We start from the raw sequence: 18,675 nt of genomic DNA, 5'->3' as shown, positions 1-18,675 counted from the left end.
GCCGCGGCCGCCTACAGCAGCGCGCCCGGGGAGGCGCCCCCGTCGGCCGCCGCCGCCGCTGCCGCCGCCGCCGCAGCTGCAGCAGCGGCGGCTGCGGCGTCGTCCTCGGGAGGACCGGGCCCCGCGGGCCCAGCGGGCGCCGAGGCCGCCAAGCAGTGCAGTCCCTGCTCGGCGGCGGCACAGAGCTCGTCGGGGCCCGCAGCGCTGCCCTACGGCTATTTCGGCAGCGGCTACTACCCTTGCGCCCGCATGGGCCCGCACCCCAACGCCATCAAGTCGTGCGCGCAGCCAGCCTCGGCCGCTGCCGCTGCCTTCGCGGACAAGTACATGGACACCGCTGGCCCCGCGGCCGAGGAGTTCAGCTCACGCGCTAAGGAGTTCGCCTTCTACCACCAGGGCTATGCGCCCGGGCCTTACCACCACCATCAGCCCGTGCCTGGCTACCTGGATATGCCGGTGGTGCCCGGCCTCGGGGGCCCCGGAGAGTCGCGCCACGAGCCCCTGGGTCTTCCCATGGAAAGCTATCAGCCCTGGGCGCTGCCCAACGGCTGGAACGGCCAAATGTACTGCCCCAAAGAGCAGGCACAGCCTCCCCACCTCTGGAAGTCCACTCTGCCCGGTAAATGGCGCCCCTTTCTCAGTCCCGGTCCTCCGGTTCTGCTCCAGCTTCTCCTCCGCTCGCTCCTGGGTCACCCTCGTGCCCCTCTGCTCTCTCCCTGGCCTGTCCTAGTGATGCTGCACCCCTGGGAGCCCGATCCCGGCTGGCCTGCCCTGCCCGCACTGCTCTTGAGTTGGGCTGGTCCTGGCTCTCCCTGGGTGAGGGATAGCTGAGAAGAAGCTTGTGGGGACCCTAGCTGGCTTCCTTCTCCCTCTGCGCCCCGCCCTCGCCAGCCCTTGACATCGACTTAAGTAAGGATGGGAAATTGACCTGGAAATGGTTCACCAAATTGCCCGTATTCGTTCTCTCAAAAATCCTTCAGTGTAGAAACATCAAGTGTTGGGGCTTTGGGGGTACAGCGAGGGATCTGGGCGTAGAAGTGTTGTCCCCTGAGCCTGGTGCTAACGTTTGGGCCAGGAGATCAAGCAAAGCCCGCTGCTGTGTGGGCAGAGTGGCCTGGGCTGGGGTGGTCATTGGATCCCTGGGCGATTTCATTTCAGTGCAGAGCTAACCACCCTCCCCACTGGCCCTCCAGATTTTGGCAGAAAGGCTGGATTGTACAGCATGGCAAAGGGCAGCCGGGCACTGCAAGGCGGTGTCTCAGATAGAGCTGTTGCTTGTGTCCTGGCCTGGATCTGACCCTTCTGTAACTTGCCTTCCCTATTTTCCAGATGTGGTCTCTCATCCCTCAGACGCCAGCTCCTACAGGAGGGGGAGAAAGAAGCGCGTCCCTTACACCAAGGTGCAATTAAAAGAACTCGAACGGGAATACGCTACAAACAAATTCATTACCAAGGACAAACGGAGGCGGATATCAGCCACCACGAATCTCTCCGAGCGGCAGGTTACAATCTGGTTCCAGAACAGGAGGGTCAAAGAGAAAAAAGTTATCAACAAACTGAAGACCACTAGTTAATGGATTAAAAGTGGAGCTAGAGGGCAACTTGAAGAAATGCTTCAGAACTCGTTGCTTTGTCCAGATAATGATTATAATGCTAATAATAATTGAAGAATGGGAAAGAGAAAGAGAGATACTGGCATTTTGCTTTCCTAAGGGGGATCTTTTTCTCCTGTGGAATCTACAACTCTTTTAAAACTTTACTTTAAGAAATGGTAAAGACTGCCAGTTCTCCCGCCAACCCCACCAGACCATTAAATGAAAAACTCTAGAGTCAAACATCAACCCCGAAGTACGCAATTTCAGATAAGTTACACATTTACTGAAATCTTGTAAGTATTTATGTGACCGTTATATTTTAGGACACTATGTTATATGATAATAATCCGAAAGTTGGTTACAAATGCAAGAGGCTGTTGTAAACGTATGCTTGTCCTTGGGTCACCATCACAATCCCCTTTGCATGTTAAGTGACTGCTCAGGTAAATCTTAGTGAAAGTCCTACCATTGTTGTATATTCTGCAAAACATGTCATGTATAGATTTAGAAAGGAAAGGAGAAGAAGGTACTGAAATAATGATCTTGGACTATTTACTATGAAGGGGCAAAGGGAGAGAAAGCTCTTCCGAGGATCATTTGTCTTGGTAGTAAATACAACCAGCTGAGTGAGCCTTTGAGGCTACAGGGGAACCCCAGGTTGGGAATGTCCTTCTGATAATAATTTTTACTTGCTTATGACAAGATTTTTTGTGGCATTTGGACAATATTTTCCGCCCCAATATAATCTACTTTTCAAAGGATTTGATAGCTTTAAAAAATATTTAAAGCATCAGATAATTCACAGAATTCACTTTGTGTCAGATCTCCTGAGGGGTCCTACCCTAACATGGTGGCCTTTGGTTTGAACACATTTTTTCATTAAATTGATATTTCCCAATACTTAATAAACATATTGCTGGAGAAATAATTTTCCTTTTTTATTTTTTAGAAAAGTCAGAATGGAAATCCATTCCCCTGTGACAGTTAGATGTTTACTTTCTATATTTTGATCTATTAAGGGATTAGTATTTTTTCCTTGTCTATTGTGTTATGAGACTGCATTAGAAAGTTTAGGGATTCATCTTCACAGCACATCTTTAATCAAGCAGTTATTTCAACCAGCACATTCATCTTGTTCATATTCACTATGAAATGCTATCTTGTAAATAAAGACATTCAGCACACTGTGAAAATGTATTTGTGCACCTGCTTTTCAAATATTTCTACTAAAAATAATAGTAAAAAAGAAACAACTTAGACCTGTAGATAGTTGATATAGTGGTATTAATTATGTTAATAAAATAGTCACTGCCATTAAAATCTGAAGGAAATACTCGTTATTTTCCTATGCTAAACATGCACTGCACAGAAAGAAAAGGAGCAGGTTTGTCCTATACAAACCAAGGACCATTCTTTTCTATTATTATTCAGTTTTGTTTTGTTTTTTGGCTACAAATTTTTCAAGCAAAAGGAGAAATCCCTCACAACTAAAATCCTAAAAATTTAGATAAGTGCTTCAAGAAGGTTAAAGTGTCAGGTATTCTAAAAGGGAGAGAAAAGAAAGGAGGAAGAGATAATATAAATTCCCAGGCTCCCTGTGGAAAATGAAAACCAGTTGTTTAGTATCAGCGATGCCCAGGCTGTCGTATTTTAAAGTCTGCTGTTGGGTCTGCATGTGTCTGAGAGGGCAGGTTTTGATATTTGTTGAAATGACAGGACTAGGAAAGGCCTTAAACCTTGACCTTGATGAAAAAAGACAATTTGTGACCTTGACTTTTGACAGCTCATGAATTGGCCTCGGCTGGATTAGTAGATCAAGGGCGCCACCTCGCGTTGACAAGCTTCCTTGTGATTCTTCAGCTTCAAGGGAATCAAAAGTCTTACTTCCTTGACTCCTTGTTTTAGAGATTTAGTACTCATTTCTTTGGCTCCAGATGGAGCAAATTTGAATATATGTAAGTTATACATGTGCCTGTATATATGTGAATATATATCATATGTGTATACGTGTATGCATTTGCATATCAGTGCTTGTGTGTGCTTGTATATGTATTTGTAGAATCTGTACAGATATAGTATCATTAATTACTGATGACCCAGGATGATATAATTTAAGGTGATTTCAAGAGTTCAGGTACAAAATGTACCTGATGAAGTTTTGCTCCTTTTCTTTAATGGCCAAGTTTGATTTGTATTCACAGTGGCTTGCTCTGCGTCGGATTTCTGCAGATCTGCTTTTAAGCTGTACATTTTTGTTACAGTCTAAGAGGTGTTCTTAAATAACCATTCTTTATTGGCCCTCACCCTCCAAGGTGGTCTACCATCCTAATTAGAGCTATAGGGGAATCTATACGGTAAATAAAAAGTTTCAGATGCCTTTCTAACTCTAGAGCTCTAGAGTTACATTTCAGAAATTCAAAGAAACTCACCTCTTAAGAGGTCAGTATGGAGAGCTTAAAGATCTCATATCTACAAAATGACCATAATACGGATGCAGAAGGAGAGTTATCCTGGATAGCTCAGAGTTGAGTGCTGCGCCTGGGTGGTGTGCAATCTTATACTGATGTTTTCTAAGCTGCCATTTGATTTATGGAAGAAATACATACATTTAATATTAACAACCACCATCAAAACTATACTGGTAATAACAATCATCTCTACTACTTATTTACCCCAAACAATACATCAGATGTGTTTAGAGTCGTAACTAACACATATGTATGTTTATATGTTTAATATAAACATAAGGTGATGTGTTTTGTCAGAAACATGCTACGCAAATATGTATTGAAATGTTGGTGGAACCAGGATCCTTAGGGTGCAGAATTTCAAGATGAGGTTAATTTTATCTTTATGTTAGAGGCAAGTAATTGTGAACCGAGTAAACGTATTCATCATTTTATGGAAGATAATATTGGTTGGTTCCAAACCTGGCTGACGGAAACCTCTCCAAACTGAAGACTTAAAACTCCTTTTTTGATGGAGAATTACAGAAAGAATCTCTAAAGCTGTCTCAAAAACAGCATGGTCTTGAAATGTACGCATGGAATGGTCTTGTGAAGTGCAGTCAAATTTTGCTGCCCCGAGGATTTTCACTCCACTTGTGGGAGCAAATGAAAATGATGCTTCAGATCAACCTCCCCACATCTTGTTCCACAGCACTCCGTTTCTAAATGAGCTGCCATCAAGCCAAAATAACAGCTTTCTCCCAAAGTGTTTAAAGTGGTGGAAAATCCCTCTCAAAGCTGGATCAAACTGTGTGTTTATGAACAGCTCCAAAGGGGACTCTTCTGTTGACTGGGGGATATTTTTCTTTAGATGTAAGAAATATTCTGAGCTTCAGGCCTAGGAAGGAGGCCAACAGCAGCTCTACAGTCGGAATACCACCCCTTTCACAAGCCATCGCCACTGCAGGAACTCTGGGTAAAGTAGTAGTTTTCTTTTTTTTCCTCCCTTCAGCTTTTGAAACTAATGACAGAAGATATTTCAGAGCTTTCTTCTGCCTGTTCTGAAACAGATGTTGATAATGTTGATCTTACCTCTTACTTAAAATTCCCATGGATCTACCAGATAACCTGAAGTAAGCACGGATTATGATGGCTCCCCAATACCCAAATAGCAATTAATCTGAACCTTTAGAAAAAAGACATCCAGGAGGATGCCAGCCACGATGTAGGAATAATAACACCAAACACTGGGATAGTGTTGTTGAATAGCTGATTCAAGTATTTTTTTTTTCCTAAAAGGGACACACTTTCAGAATAAGAAATTGTAATATGGAAACAACTAGACACCGTTTCCGTCTATTAAATTAGCAATGATTTTTAATCCTGTAATGGCCTGTCATGTGACCATTTTTTAAAAATTGTAAATATGGGACTTTAAAAAATCTACTTTTTCCATCTGCTCTTAATACTGTCAAATTTATTGAGGTATTTTAAGTGGATGATTGTAAAACGCCACTTTGCATTTCACAACTATTTATGCCTGATACAGAGCTTAAGCCATCCATTTAAGTTGTTGTTTTTTTTGAAAACAGAAAACAACTTTTTAAAGAAAGGGGGAGAAAATTATTCTTTTTAAAAATTCAACCTAATTGAGATATTTTCTTAAAATTCACGAGGCAGCGAAATTCAGCTGAGGACGATACACGTGTGTGCGGGTAGCTACTGACACAGTTCACCGAATGTTAACACATGTGCGGATCCCACTCTGCTGAGTGTGTTTGGAGGGTTTGGTGAAGATGCGGCTACTCGTTTCCTCTCTGCGAATTCCCGAGTTTCTTTCGGAGGGGAGACGGAGCCTGCCCGGGACTGTTAAGCTCCAGACCCAGGGGGTTCAGAGGCGCCCTTCCGGATTTGCGAACCTCTATGGAGGAGACGCTAGGGGCTTGCTGATTTATGCTCATTCCTTTAAAGTTGACCGAATGCGTGTCAGCAGCCCAAGACCTGGAGAATCAGAGAAATGTGCAGCGAGTTGCTCACATCCCATTTTTCATAAGCAAAGATGTAACGTTATCCAAGAGGCCTGGGGAGATTTATGCCTCAGTTTTAGGACACGCACACAATAATTAAGTTTTCACCCGCCAGGCCGCCGGGTCAATAACAGCCGGCTTCATTCTTTATGAAAATACCCACTTTCTGATCGGCTGCTTCAATCCTAGCGCATCTGCCTAGCGCCGACGAATGCCTGAAAGGTGTTTGCTATTTTTAATTTGATTTTCAAGGGAAGGAAAAAGACGCTGGCACAGAAAAGTCCTCCGTGGAAGCAGCCAAGGCCTCGCCACAGTTGATTTCATTTCTGCCTGGCTCCGTCGCGCCGCCGAAGAGCTGGATCCACCCGGCAGCAGTCTTCACAACGGGGCCTCGGAGATGTGCGAACCTTTCCGGGCGGTCGCGCAGCGGCGCGGGGCCTCCCCCAGGTGCAGGGACTGGGACGCGCGGGAGAAGTACCGCCGCGGACCTGGGGAGCCACCCGATGCCGCGCCCCTCGGGGGCCGAGGAGGCTCGAAATCCTCCGCGCGTCGGTATGAACTCTCTCCTCAAAATGGAGGCTCAAAGCCTTAGAGAGCCGGCCTCGCTCGGACGGCTTGTGGGCCGGAGAGGGCGTGCAGCAGGACATTAGGCAGAGGTCAAGGCCCCGACGCCCTAGGCCCGCGCCGGGCGGACTCCGGAGGGCCGGCCACCGCGCCGCGTCTCGCCCCGCCGCTGCAGGCTGACGTCACCGCCGCCCGCGCGGGCCTTCGCGGGTCTCTCTAGGCGTTATTTGATGAGGACAAGACGAGTCAAACGAATGTTTTGTGCGGGTGCCCCTTCTCCGCCCCGCCCCTCCCACCCCATGAGAATAATCGGGTATTTAATCTCTCCCGGTCTTAATTCTTGGCAGCGTGGAAGGTGGTTTGCAACGGGAAATAAAACTTGACAGGAGCATTTTCTCTAAAAGGGGTTCTGAATCGGGCTGAAAAGAAACCGTGTTTTTCTCTACCAAATACTTCCGCTTTCTGAGCCCTGGCCTGACGGGTGGGGTGAGCTCCGAGGGAGCGGAGAGCGAACGGGGCACGCACGGCCACGTTGCGGACCCGTGCGGCCGCATTCGGGCGCACCGCGCAGTCCCGGGTCTCCGCCCGGGCCGGAAAGCAGATTCGGCCTCGCTTCATCCCGCGCCTCGGCCACGCTAGGCTCGGCTGTAGGCCCGGCGCCGCCCGCAGCCCGAGGCCAGGACCCGGCGCACGGGAAGTTGGCACAGACGGGGGCCCGGCACCCAGAGTAGTACCCTGGCCCTGGCTGAGGGTTAAGTGAAAAAAGAGGGCGCGGTGGGGGGCGGGGGGGACTTAGATCGCGGGGCTTAATCTCTGAGGCTTTTGGCCCAGGGGAGTTAGGGACAAGAGCTCGCAAAGGCGACACCACTGCTGGGAGCTTTGTTCCGGCTGCGCGTCTGCGGACACTGCACAAAATGGAGGGGGGAATGGGGGTGAGCGGCATGCGTTGTCCCGGCTGCTATTGGGTGGGAGAGGTTGGAAAGAGCAGAACCCCCCCTCCCGGCATCTCAGAGAGCGCCCTCCTCTCGTGCCGTAAAGGTCAAGTCCTCCGCGCCATGGCTGTCTCCATGGCCAGGGCCGGTCGCCGCGGGAAGGCGCAGGACACACAACTGGCCGGCTGCAAGCTGGTTCTGATACCCTGGGATCGTGGACTGACGGTAGTTCTTTCTTGGTTACCAACTCCTTCGCCCCTAGCCGTATTGAAGAGGAGCTCCCGCAGCCAGGGGTGACCCAGGCTATGTCCCCGTCGAGTCCCGGAAGAGCTGAGCCCGCGGAAGCTTAGCCGGGGTGAGAGGCAACGTCTTCAAGCTCAGGAGAGCGGACGCGCGGCTGGATCCGAGTCGTGAGCTCCGGTAGAAACAAGGGACCTGGCAGGGGCAGCCGGGCCAGCTGGACATGGAATAGAATAAGGAAGCAAGGAACCTGCTGGGACCTTCTATTGAGGTCCCAGAGTCCAGGTCCGCGCCCTCAGTGCATGGCAGGCCTTTGGTGAGAACTTTGATGCTCTTCTTCTCCTGCCTAAAATATGGGCCAAGAAGTGAGGTGCATTCTGCCAAAGGTAAAAATCCCTGACTCTCAGACCCCAAGAACCCCCTTACTGTGCTGTGGAGGGGTCGGGGCCCCTTACCTCTGCCCATAGCCTGCTTGCAGCAGGTCACTGCATCCGGCCTAGTGGTCAATCGCTTAAACCTGCTCTGCCGCCGAGTTTATTGCTCCAGGTGAATCAAAGAGACCCTGCAAATGATTTCATCTTTTTTTTTTTTAACAGAATGCAGGAAAGCTGAGCTTTATCCCTAGGGCTGCATGGGTGGAGTCTTGAGGGGACAGTAGGTAGAAAGATTGTCGGTGGACAGGTACCATCACAGAACTGCCTATCAGGGCACATAGGGGAGACTCCTAAGGGCAGGGTTTGACTAGGCAGGGGCTTGCTCTTCTCCAGCTTGGAGTGTGAGCCATGGATCGAGGCTGAGTAGAACCGGAGGAGCCTGGGGAACTGCCCTAGGTGGCAGCTGAAGCTTGGGGTATGGGAGCTTCCTGTTAGCCACAGCCGTGCGGACCAAGAACCCGAGGACCAGAAATGGCCTTCTGGTTGGGCTGCCGTCTTTTGTCCTGTTTCTTACGGATACACTTGGCTGGGGCAACCCAAGCCCCGTTTGGGCCGAAGTTGCGGGGAGGATGGAAGGCAGACACTGGGAACCAGGGCTTTGCCCTTCAACCCCCACCCCCATCTGTTCCCACTCAGTAGGGGAAAAAAATCTTTAATGAGTCCACGACAATAAAAATAAAAATAGTTCTTCTCAAAGGAAGTAGCCCTCTTTCTCCCATCACTTTGGGACACACGAAACTAAATAATAACCAGATTGCTTGGGTGTCTGAGACCCTCTGCTAAACCCTGTGCCCCAGCCCTCAGTGGCCAGTGGAAGGATGTGGACTTCTTCAGATCTTTAGGGACCTTGGAGATTGAACCTGTGAGTCAGATAAGAACCAACCATAAGGTCAAGTTCAAGGCATTACCTGTTCCCCTGCTTTAGGGAAGGGAGGAGGAGCTTGTGGGTGGGACAGGTGCCTCTCCAAGCCAAGGAGATAAATTAACCCCTGCCTCCACCTAGTAGTGATAGAAGGGGGTCTCCTGATACTTCATTGAAGCCTCAGTGCCTCCTCTAGACGGTGCCTGGAAATGTGATTAGTTGGCCATGATCTGCCAATAGACCATTTCCTAAGAACAAATTCTAGGAGATCTCCCGAGCTTCCCAGACAACCCACCTCCCAGGCTTACCATGGAGGACAGATGTACCTCCAGGATATCTCCCACTTGGAAAGAGAAAGCCCCCAAGTGGCGGCCTGGCCTCCAGCCCCGTGAAGGGCTTGATAGCCGTTTCCACCCTGCGTCCTCCAGCTGGCTCTTGCACCTGTGTGCAGTACGATCGCGGGGGTTGAAATGGTCTTTTGTATAGCTTTCTAGAAACAGGTGTGGCATTTAGGGACAGAGGAAGGTAGGGGCTCAGACCAGCAAGAAAAAGCAAAAAATTTGGTGCGCTATGTGATCCACAGATACACAACTGTTGATCTTTGGGAGTGAATTTTGGTTTGTCAGGTGGGCCTTACCCCTCCCAGGCCGGCTGACATGCAAGGTTGCCAGGCCCACAAAAGCAGGAGCTGAGTCCTAAGAAGAGAAGGAGGGAGTGTTGATCAGAGAGGGAGGGAGAGAAAAAGAACCTGGAATGGAGTATTCAGAAGAAGGAAGTGAGAGGTCCAGTTCAGACCCCTGGTGGAGGCCTGAATTGGGGGAGAGTCAAGAACTTAACCAGCCTCCTTTCTCTGTGCTTTCCGAACTGAGTGCCCTCCAGTGGCACCTCAGCTCTTGCTCAGCTTAGGGGAGGTATCGGAAGAGGCGGGAGGCCGCAGAAGGGGAGACTCAGCTGGAAAGAGGCAGGAGACCGGCAAGCAGGAGCCGCAGGGAGATGGAGACGGATGGCTAGGGAGAAAACAGAGTGAGCGGACAGCCTGATGTTGGCATTCACACTAAGGGTTATGCACTGAGCAGTCACAGGGCTGCAAGTGGCACGGGGACTTCAGGTTCTCAGATTCCGGGACAATGAGCCGCTGCCAGAGGCCAAGCCGGCCCCGAAGAGAGAAGAGGGCAGCCTAGCAGCATGGCCAGTTGGGGTTGGAAACCCCGGAGCGTGGAGGCACTCCCTGCTCCCCAGCTCTATCCTCCCTCAGAGTGAGCGGGTGTTAGGCTGCCTATCAAGTGATGGTCCTTTCTGCTCACATCCCTTGAATGACTCTGCTGGAAACGCCCCCAGCACGACAACACCGGTGCACACTAACCGTGCCAAGGGTACCCAGCCCGGGCACTGTCAGCAGGCACCCTCCGGCTGCTGCCCAGACCCCTCGGCTGCAAGAAGAAGGGGAGGCGGCAGTGCTGGGCAGAGGCATCTGGACACACTTTATTCCCATATCCCGCCTGGGAAGGCGCGTGGAGTGCAGGGCTCCCGAATCCCCGCTACGGAGCACTCAGCCCGCCCGCCAAGGAGGGTCCGGGAGGTGTTTCCGAATCCCCCAACCCCCCACTTTTAGGGCCAAATCAAATGAAGTTTGGAAAGGCTTGGTCTGCTTTGCTGAGCAAATCGCCTCGTTAGCCGTTTCCGCCTGACAAGGCTGGCTCCGGCGCCAGCCTTCTCCTCTCCGGGTGGCCATCTCCAAATGCTGCGCGGGGAGCAACGGGTCGGCCCTGCGAGGGCTGCCTGGACCCTGAAGTTTGGAAAAACAAGAAGAGATTGAAATGGCTCCCTCCCTTCTCCGCAGACACACACGCACCGTCAAGCCGCCGCCACTTCCTGCCTTTGTTTTTCTTCCTCCAAAACATTTTTGGCCTCTTGCATTAGCTGCCATGGGGCTCCGGGTTGACGATAAAAGGAAATACACGCTGAAGACTTTTCTGGAGATGGCCTCACACCGTGGAGCTCCTGAGAAAGAACAACTCATGGAAAACCAGTCTCCAGGGCCAATGTCACAGCCATGCCCATCTTGGACTCTTCAAAAATGCAACTCGCACTTGGCCTTCCAGGGCAGCCTTAGCCCCCCCCCCCCGCCGCCGTCGGGTATTCTCTTGAGCCGGGTGGGCTCAGCTTGGCTGTTGGGCCTCCTGCAAAGCGGAAGAGTCAATTAGGCTCAGAGCAAAGTCAAAATCAAGGACCCGAAGCTCTGCCTCCCTAAGATTTGGTCTGATCCTCAGAGCTGCACCTACCTCCGAATAGCCCCCCCAAAAAACATTCACACCGCCAGTATATTCCAGGCAAGGGGGGCAGAAGCAGGCAAAGCTGGAAAGAGTGCGCAGCACTGGGGATCAGAGCATCCCCCTCCCGTCCCTGCCGGGGAACTAAAAGCATTCGCCGCTCCAGGCGGTTTCCCTTCTGGCATCAAGAGCCTTTATCCTCATCCATCTTCACAGCAACGCCCCCACTCACCCCCTTCCAGGCTGCAAGACCCTCCCGGCACCCCGCTTTGGTTCAGCCGAATTGCCCTTCCAGCCGCTCCTAGAGCGCCTTGCCCTGCCCCAGCCTTTCCTCGGGAATTCGCCTTTGTCTCCTGCAGACACCCATGGGATCCAGACTGACCAGCACCCTCTTGGCTTGGCTCTCAAGAACATGGGAGGCACTAGTTCTACGGAACGGCACATATCCCTATACCAACCCTTCTGTGGTGACCCCCCTCTCCCTGGCACCAAGGGGAAAACCGATCTAATGGGGAGAGGGGCTGCGTGCAGCTAGGGTAGGTAGCCTGGCGTCCCCCGCTGGAGGGCCACTGCAGCCGGTCTGCTCAGGCACAGGCTGAAGTTGACTGCCAACACTGCTATAAAACCCCAGGTCTGTCTAGGACAGTTTTTGGTTCTCCTAGACGCCCCCGGGTTCAATTATAGTCTTAAAAGCCCTAATACAAGTGCAAGAATTTGTTTGCCTTCACCCAGGGGCAGGGCAAGCCCCGCAATGGTGGCGCCTTTGTTATGGCAAAGTCACTGAAACCCCTCAAGCATTCCTTTTGTCCGAGGGTCGGGGTGGCGGGGACTGGGTGGGCTGCTGGGAGAGAGTTTGAGAGAGCCAAAATCAGCCAGGGGATGACTTAAATACTGCTGTTCGCAAACCTCTCCTCCCTTGTATATTCAGTCTTCAAGAAAGATGCTGTGGAGAAATAAATATTTTGCCTTGTTGGTCGCCGCTGGAAATGGAAGTTTTTTCGCTGCAGGGCAATCCTGTAACTGTGACTCCCAGCTTTAGGAGGTCTCAAGCTGCCCTTCCCAATGACCTTCCTTCCCACCAGACCTTTTCACTCACACCGATACTGCCCTCTGCACAAGCCACAGTGCCCAAATATGTCAAGCTGGAGATGCACAAATAATTTCAAGTTCAGCTCTCAGGGATTCAAGGGGCGTGGAAGTTCTTGCAGCAAATCCTGAATAAAGCGTTCATTAAACCAATGTGTCGGAGTAGTTTGATTTGTGATACGCAACCCTGTAAAGGGGGGGGGTTGGAGCCACATAAACATAAATGCTAATAAATTAGTGTACTCCACTACAGAGTAATTACTCGATATTATTGATATTTACAGCGAGTATTCAAATGCAATGGTGGGCCATCATTTAGAGAAAATACATAATGAGAATATTTCTTTTGCAGTGCAATACACGATTAGATTTTGTTACTGTGTCAGTTACAGTTAGCTCAGCAATAAATAAATAAATCGATGTTGACACTTAAATACCAAAGATCTTAGAGGTTATACTCTAAATCTCCCCGAGATACATAAATACCTTCGGCTATTTCCTGGATGGGGAAAGGGAAAAGGTTATTCTTTTTCATTTTTCAACTTTTCTTCAGCGACATACAGTTCCTTCCAAGAAGATAGGTGTGGGGAGGCCTCAGAGCTGGACCCCCCTCCCAGTGCCTGGCCCTGCCTGGCTGCTCTATGCCCTTCTCTTCTGCTTCTCCCAAACATTGTTCATTCAGTCCTGCAGGATGGCAAGCATTTTTCACCATCTCATTTTTTTTTTCTTTCCTCTTCCCAAGAAAGCTAGACTCATACTAGCTGCTATGGCCTCTGTCTCTCTCTTTAGCTCAAACCTAGCCTTTTCAAAGCGTTCTTTTCACCCAAGGTGCTGGGAGGTTCAGAAAGACGTCTCTTTTCTTTGGCATTGTGTCCCTTCTGTGGGATGAGTAGCCGGAAAGGCGCCGAGCCTTCTGAGTTTCTGCCCTGCACATCCCTGGCTCTCAAGCTTTGCAGAGGAAAGGTGGCGTGTTACCCCTTTCTCAGCCACGGCTCCCTGGCCCTCGCCCCCTGCTCACTGCCCCCACTCTCCCTACAGCTCTGGAGCTCAGCTGTGGGCTCCCGGAAGGTGCAGCATACCCAGGAGAAGTCTCCTTGGATGTCAGCGCCTCTAAGGCAGCCCAAGTCTCGCCTCAATTCCATGGTTCCCCGAGTCCTCAGCTCCAGAAGACCAGGCAGGGGGGCGGGCGGACCAGTGCGCAGCGGCGCAGCTCCCACGCCTCTGGCTCTGCGGTGTCACTCCGAACCCCGGCAGACAGCGAGGAGGAGCGGGTTTCTCCAAGAGCAGGGCGTGGGGTGAGGAGGCCGGCAGGGAGAATGAAAGGGAGGTGGATCCCGGGTGAGACGAAGGGCTTTCCGGGACCTGCGGATCCCTGACAAACCGCGGGGGAAGCCGCCCAGGTTGTTGGCGGTTTAGGGACGGAAGGCACTAAAGCGCTTCGGAAGTGACCATGAATGCGAGCGTGTAATCAAGTCACCGTGCAAATCGGGCGAGCCACGAGGCAGGCACATCCACGGCTGCAAACCCTGTCCCGAAGGGGGTCCGGCCAAAGTCGGAGGCAGAGGTGGTTCCCAAAGCAAGCCTGTGGGAGGGGGACAGCGAAGAAGGAGGTGCGAACGCGAGCCTCCAGGCGAATAGATTCCAAGACCACGCACGGGCCACGCAGCGACGAGCTCCCACCCGGCCACCCCCAGCCTGTGGCTTCCCTCACCCGGGGAGTGGTAGGTGGCAGGAGTTGAGCTCTCTCACCGCCCTCGGCGCACTCGAGGGCCAGGACCGTGCAGCTGAGCACAAGCAATTGGCACGGGGTAGCACCCAGCCTCGCCGCGCGCCGGGAGGCCCCCCAGCCAACATGAGTTACACCGGCGATTACGTGCTTTCGGTGAGAACACCGAGTGACGATCTGTTGCTTCCCCTGAGGTGGCTACAAAGAAAGGAAGCTGGGGGCGGGGGGGGGGGGGTGGGGAAGAAAGGAAAGGAAAGGGGGGGGAAAGGTCCGGACTAGCTAGCAGCTTGTCAATTTCAACATCGGGTCACATGACCAGCACCTCCCTGCTAAGGATGGGGATAGATTTCCACGTCAGCTTACGTCTCCAAATTTCTACTTCACGGATCCGCTTCAAAGAGGCAGCTGCAGTGGAGAATCATGTTAAGCTCGGCTACTGCGGAAAGCCCAAGGTAGCCCAATGATGGATTTTGATGAGCGTGGTCCCTGCTCCTCTAACATGTATTTGCCAAGTTGTACTTACTACGTCTCGGGTCCAGATTTCTCCAGCCTCCCTTCTTTTCTGCCCCAGACCCCGTCTTCGCGCCCAATGACATACTCCTACTCTTCCAACCTGCCCCAGGTCCAACCCGTGCGCGAAGTGACCTTCAGAGAATACGCCATTGAGCCCGCCACTAAATGGCACCCCCGCGGCAATCTGGCCCACTGCTACTCCGCGGAGGAGCTCGTGCACAGAGACTGCCTGCAGGCGCCCAGCGCGGCCGGCGTGCCTGGCGACGTGCTGGCCAAGAGCTCGGCCAACGTCTACCACCACCCCACCCCCGCCGTCTCGTCCAATTTCTATAGCACCGTGGGCCGAAACGGCGTCCTGCCACAGGCTTTCGACCAGTTTTTCGAGACGGCCTACGGCACCCCGGAAAACCTCGCCTCCTCCGACTACCCTGGGGACAAGAGCGCCGAGAAGGGGCCCCCAGCAGCCGCGGCGACCTCCGCGGCGGCGGCGGCGGCGGCGGCGGCGGCAGCGGCCACGGGCACGCCGGCAACTTCAAGTTCGGACAGCGGCGCCGGCGGCTGCCGGGAGGCGGCGGCGGAGGAAAAGGAGCGGCGGCGGCGCCCCGAGAGCAGCAGCAGCCCCGAGTCGTCTTCCGGCCACACTGAGGACAAGGCCGGCGGCTCCAGTACGTATAAAGGCAGCGCCCTGCGCTTTATGAAAGGGGAGTTGGAAATCTAGCGCAGCACCGCTGTTAAATTTTTATATGCTGTTTTATAAGCATATAAGGTTTATGAAGGGCCTTTAGGTTTCCCCCAACAAAACTTTGTTATAAAAGGCGGGATCACGTGGCGAGTGCTGAAATTGGCCGTGAAATACCCACCGGCCGAGGCATGCCTGCAAAAAAAAAAAAAAAAACAAAACAAACAAAAAACCCCACACAACTGCCTTTTTCCCTTTTTTCCCTTCTCGGCTCCCAAGCCCAGCAGCTCGACCCCTCTCGGGACCAGGTCGGGGCTGGGGAGCCGGAGGTGGGCGCCTGTAAATTCCCCCTTGCAAGGGCTCCGGAGCCTTTGATAGCGAGGTAATCCGGAGATTTTTATAAAAGCCATGTGTTGCGCCGGGATTCCAGTCCCGGCCGGGATTCAAAGACATCGCTGTTTAACGATGGCACTAGGAACGTGTTTAACAGATAAAATAGCCCGCTTAGCTCGAGTAATACATTAAAAGAAACAAACTAACCCAAAGTTGGCCTTTTTGTCCAAAGGAAGCCATTTTCCTGTGGCGCGGTGGCAACTACGTGCCGCCTTCTGTCCGACTGCGTGTTACAGTTGTTATTCAATCTGTCAAAAGCGGGTTTTTTTCTTTACTTCTGGTGGAGTTTTATTGAAAGGGGAGCAAGTCGAGTCTGCCCGCAGCTCTGGGAAACCCCTCGTTCCTCCACCCTATCGGAATAGCACCCCTGCTCTGCCGGGGGGCACCAGGATGGCTGTGTGGCCTTGGTGTTCAGGAAAGGCCCAGGGTAGGGGGCTTCCGCTGCCACCTCCCCACCTCGCGGAAGCCAGGAGGCTGGCCGGGGAGGCAGGAGCTGATGGCCAGGACTCAGGCAGACGAAGACCCGGCAGCTGCCCCATATGTTAATGAGGGCCGAGTCCCGCCGCAGCCGGGAAAGACTGGGGCTGGGGCCGCCTTTACTGCCTCGGGAACCGGCCGCCCAGGTGCTGGAAGGTGAAATGTCCGCGGGCGGGCGGCTGTTTGTTTAGTCTGGCCAGGCTGTAGACAGCCGGCGACCCCCGCTCGCTGCTTTGAAAGCGGTTTCAGCGGCGCAAACTCGCCTGTTGCAGTGAGGAGCCCTCCTTTCTGCTCTGGGGCAGAGTAAGCAGCTTCCCTGGGGGCCTATCTAGGGAGCTGGCTTTTATCTGGAGCTGAGCCTCCGCCGGCAGCCTCTCCCCAGCCGGCAGTAGGAGCCTGAGGCAGGGACCTGGGGGGACCTTGATGGGGCTTGGGCAGGGCCTCCAGTCCCTGCGGCCAGCCCTTTTCCTCCACTTGGGGCTCTGGGATGGACTGCAGCTGTCACACCTGGCTCTCTCCCTGCCTCTTTCTCCCTTCACAGGTGGCCAACGAACCCGAAAAAAGCGCTGCCCCTACACCAAGTACCAGATCCGGGAGCTGGAGCGGGAGTTCTTCTTCAGTGTGTACATCAACAAAGAGAAGCGCCTGCAGCTGTCTCGAATGCTCAACCTCACTGACCGTCAAGTCAAAATCTGGTTTCAGAACAGGAGAATGAAGGAAAAAAAAATTAACAGAGACCGTTTACAGTACTACTCGGCCAACCCGCTCCTCTAAGGCTCCAGCCAACTGGAACTGGGTGGGGGGCTTCATACACATGAGATTATATGCAGATTTTGACCTTGACAAGGTCACGGCACGCGGTGACTTTTGAAGAAATGCGATGTGCAAGAGAGGGGAGGCTACAAGGAGACAGCCTGGAAGGAGGCCGCTCGGGACGCTCCTGGGCATCGGTGGTTAAGATTTCTAACAATCATTGGATTTGGAGAGCTGTGCGTCAATGAGAATGAATGGTTCGGGGCCCCTGGTGGTTCACCCTTGGAGACTGCAGAGCTTCGGGTTGGGTGTGGTCTCCATCAGGGACTGGGCCCCCTCCAGACCCCCTGGAGAATGACCCCGACCAGGGACCCTCCACATGGAGCCTGTCCACTTCCAGGACCCCTGCGTCAAGATCTCCAAACCCAATTCAGTTTGGGAACAGGAGCAGAAGGAAGGGGGAGGATTCCTAGACGTCCGGATTGGGGCTCCTTTCCAAAGCCAATGTGAAAGATGACTGGACTAAGAGGACGCTGTGAGGTGGGAGAGGGCTGCTGATCCTTGAGGGAAAAATAATCTATTCCAGGTGGCATTAGGGGCATCTCCACCCGCTCCTAGCCACTCACCACACTGTCCCAGGCCTGAGCTTCCAGCAGTCGACTTCTGCAGCTCACCTAGTTTTTCCTACGATTAGGGTGTTCGTCCTGGCCTGCCACTCTGGCCTAAAGCCTAGTGACAGAGCAGACCATTCCCTGAGGTGGAAGACATCAAAAAGCCGAGAGGCTGCACCCAGGCCGCTGGCCCCCGGATCCCTGCAGGAAATGCCTGTGGAGTGCGGCAGCTTGGCAAAGTCTACAGCACACTTAAATCAAGCTTGGATTTGCTCAGCGGAGCGGCGGAGCAGCAGAGCAGCAGGCCTGGCCAGCGGTCCCCAGCTATGAGGGGCTTGAGCCCCCCCAAGCACCCAGTTCCCACGCTGCGCTCTGCCCTTCGTCACCCCAGAACTGAGCTTGGAAGCTTCCAGCGACCTTCCAAGAGCTCGAGAGTGATTTGGAATTATTTTAAAAGATAAATATTATATTATATATATATATATATTTCCCTGAAAGAACCAAAGCAAATTTTAAAAGATGCAATGTAGAGGGGGAGAAAAGATGAAGAAAATATTTAAAGGCTCTGTTTACAGTGTTCCATGGTTAAACTCACTCACTGCTAAAAATATTTGAATGTACGCTTCATACAGGGATGGTGTTCAAAAGACTTGTAAATAAAGGAACTATAACCTATTTTGTTTGAGAATATATATATATTTTTTGCCATTAGTTGATTGCCTTTGGGGTATTGGAGGGAATAGAAAGTGTGTCGGGAATGGTCTTTTTAATTTCTTGCATATTTGAAAAGTGTTAGGGAGATGCTCTGAGGTTGTTCGGCCCTCCAGGGTCTGGGGACCTCAGCTGAGAAAGGCAGGCACCCTTCCATTAAATCTCCTCTGTCCCCCTGTGTTAAGAAGCGTCTGGTGGCTCTGTTTGTAACAGGAGTATTGGCCTGTCCTCCATTCTCACCCACTGCGTATGTCGCAGCATGTATACAGGTGACAGGGCACAAGGAAAATAAAGACTATGGAAACTTGAGTATTGGGTCCTGGTGTGACATTCCTCTCCCCGCTTGCCTTTTACT

General features: G+C 52.2%; 2 protein-coding genes across 2 annotated transcripts in view; both read left to right on the top strand.

The window, feature by feature from the left end:
- HOXA13 (homeobox A13) overlaps positions 1-1,574 on the top strand; it is a 2,148-nt gene extending 574 nt beyond the window's left edge. The window contains exons 2-3 of the mRNA XM_029233056.1: positions 5-619; positions 1,330-1,574. Coding sequence (XP_029088889.1) covers positions 5-619; positions 1,330-1,574 — 860 coding nt within the window. The remainder of the gene's footprint in view (positions 1-4; positions 620-1,329) is intronic.
- A 12,936-nt stretch (positions 1,575-14,510) lies between these two features.
- HOXA11 (homeobox A11) lies at positions 14,511-18,280 on the top strand. Its single transcript, XM_029232909.1, has 2 exons — positions 14,511-15,361; positions 16,787-18,280. The coding sequence occupies exons 1-2, from the start codon at positions 14,644-14,646 to the stop codon at positions 17,017-17,019; spliced, it is 951 nt and encodes a 316-aa protein (XP_029088742.1). The 5' UTR covers positions 14,511-14,643; the 3' UTR covers positions 17,020-18,280.
- The last annotated feature ends 395 nt before the right edge of the window (positions 18,281-18,675 follow it).

Source organism: Monodon monoceros, unplaced genomic scaffold (genome assembly GCF_005190385.1).
Source record: "Monodon monoceros isolate NGI ecotype Baffin Bay Population unplaced genomic scaffold, NGI_Narwhal_1 Super_Scaffold_2, whole genome shotgun sequence".
NCBI classification, from domain to species: domain Eukaryota; kingdom Metazoa; phylum Chordata; class Mammalia; order Artiodactyla; family Monodontidae; genus Monodon; species Monodon monoceros.
This window is presented reverse-complemented; position numbering and strand designations above follow the sequence as displayed.

Bases quoted from the DNA above. Each gene is read 5' to 3' on its own strand.
- HOXA11 (XM_029232909.1), top strand. From the start codon at position 14,644: ATGATGGATTTTGATGAGCGTGGTCCCTGCTCCTCTAACATGTATTTG. The intron at 15,362-16,786 runs GTACGTATAAAG...CTCCCTTCACAG, and splicing joins GGACAAGGCCGGCGGCTCCA to GTGGCCAACGAACCCGAAAA.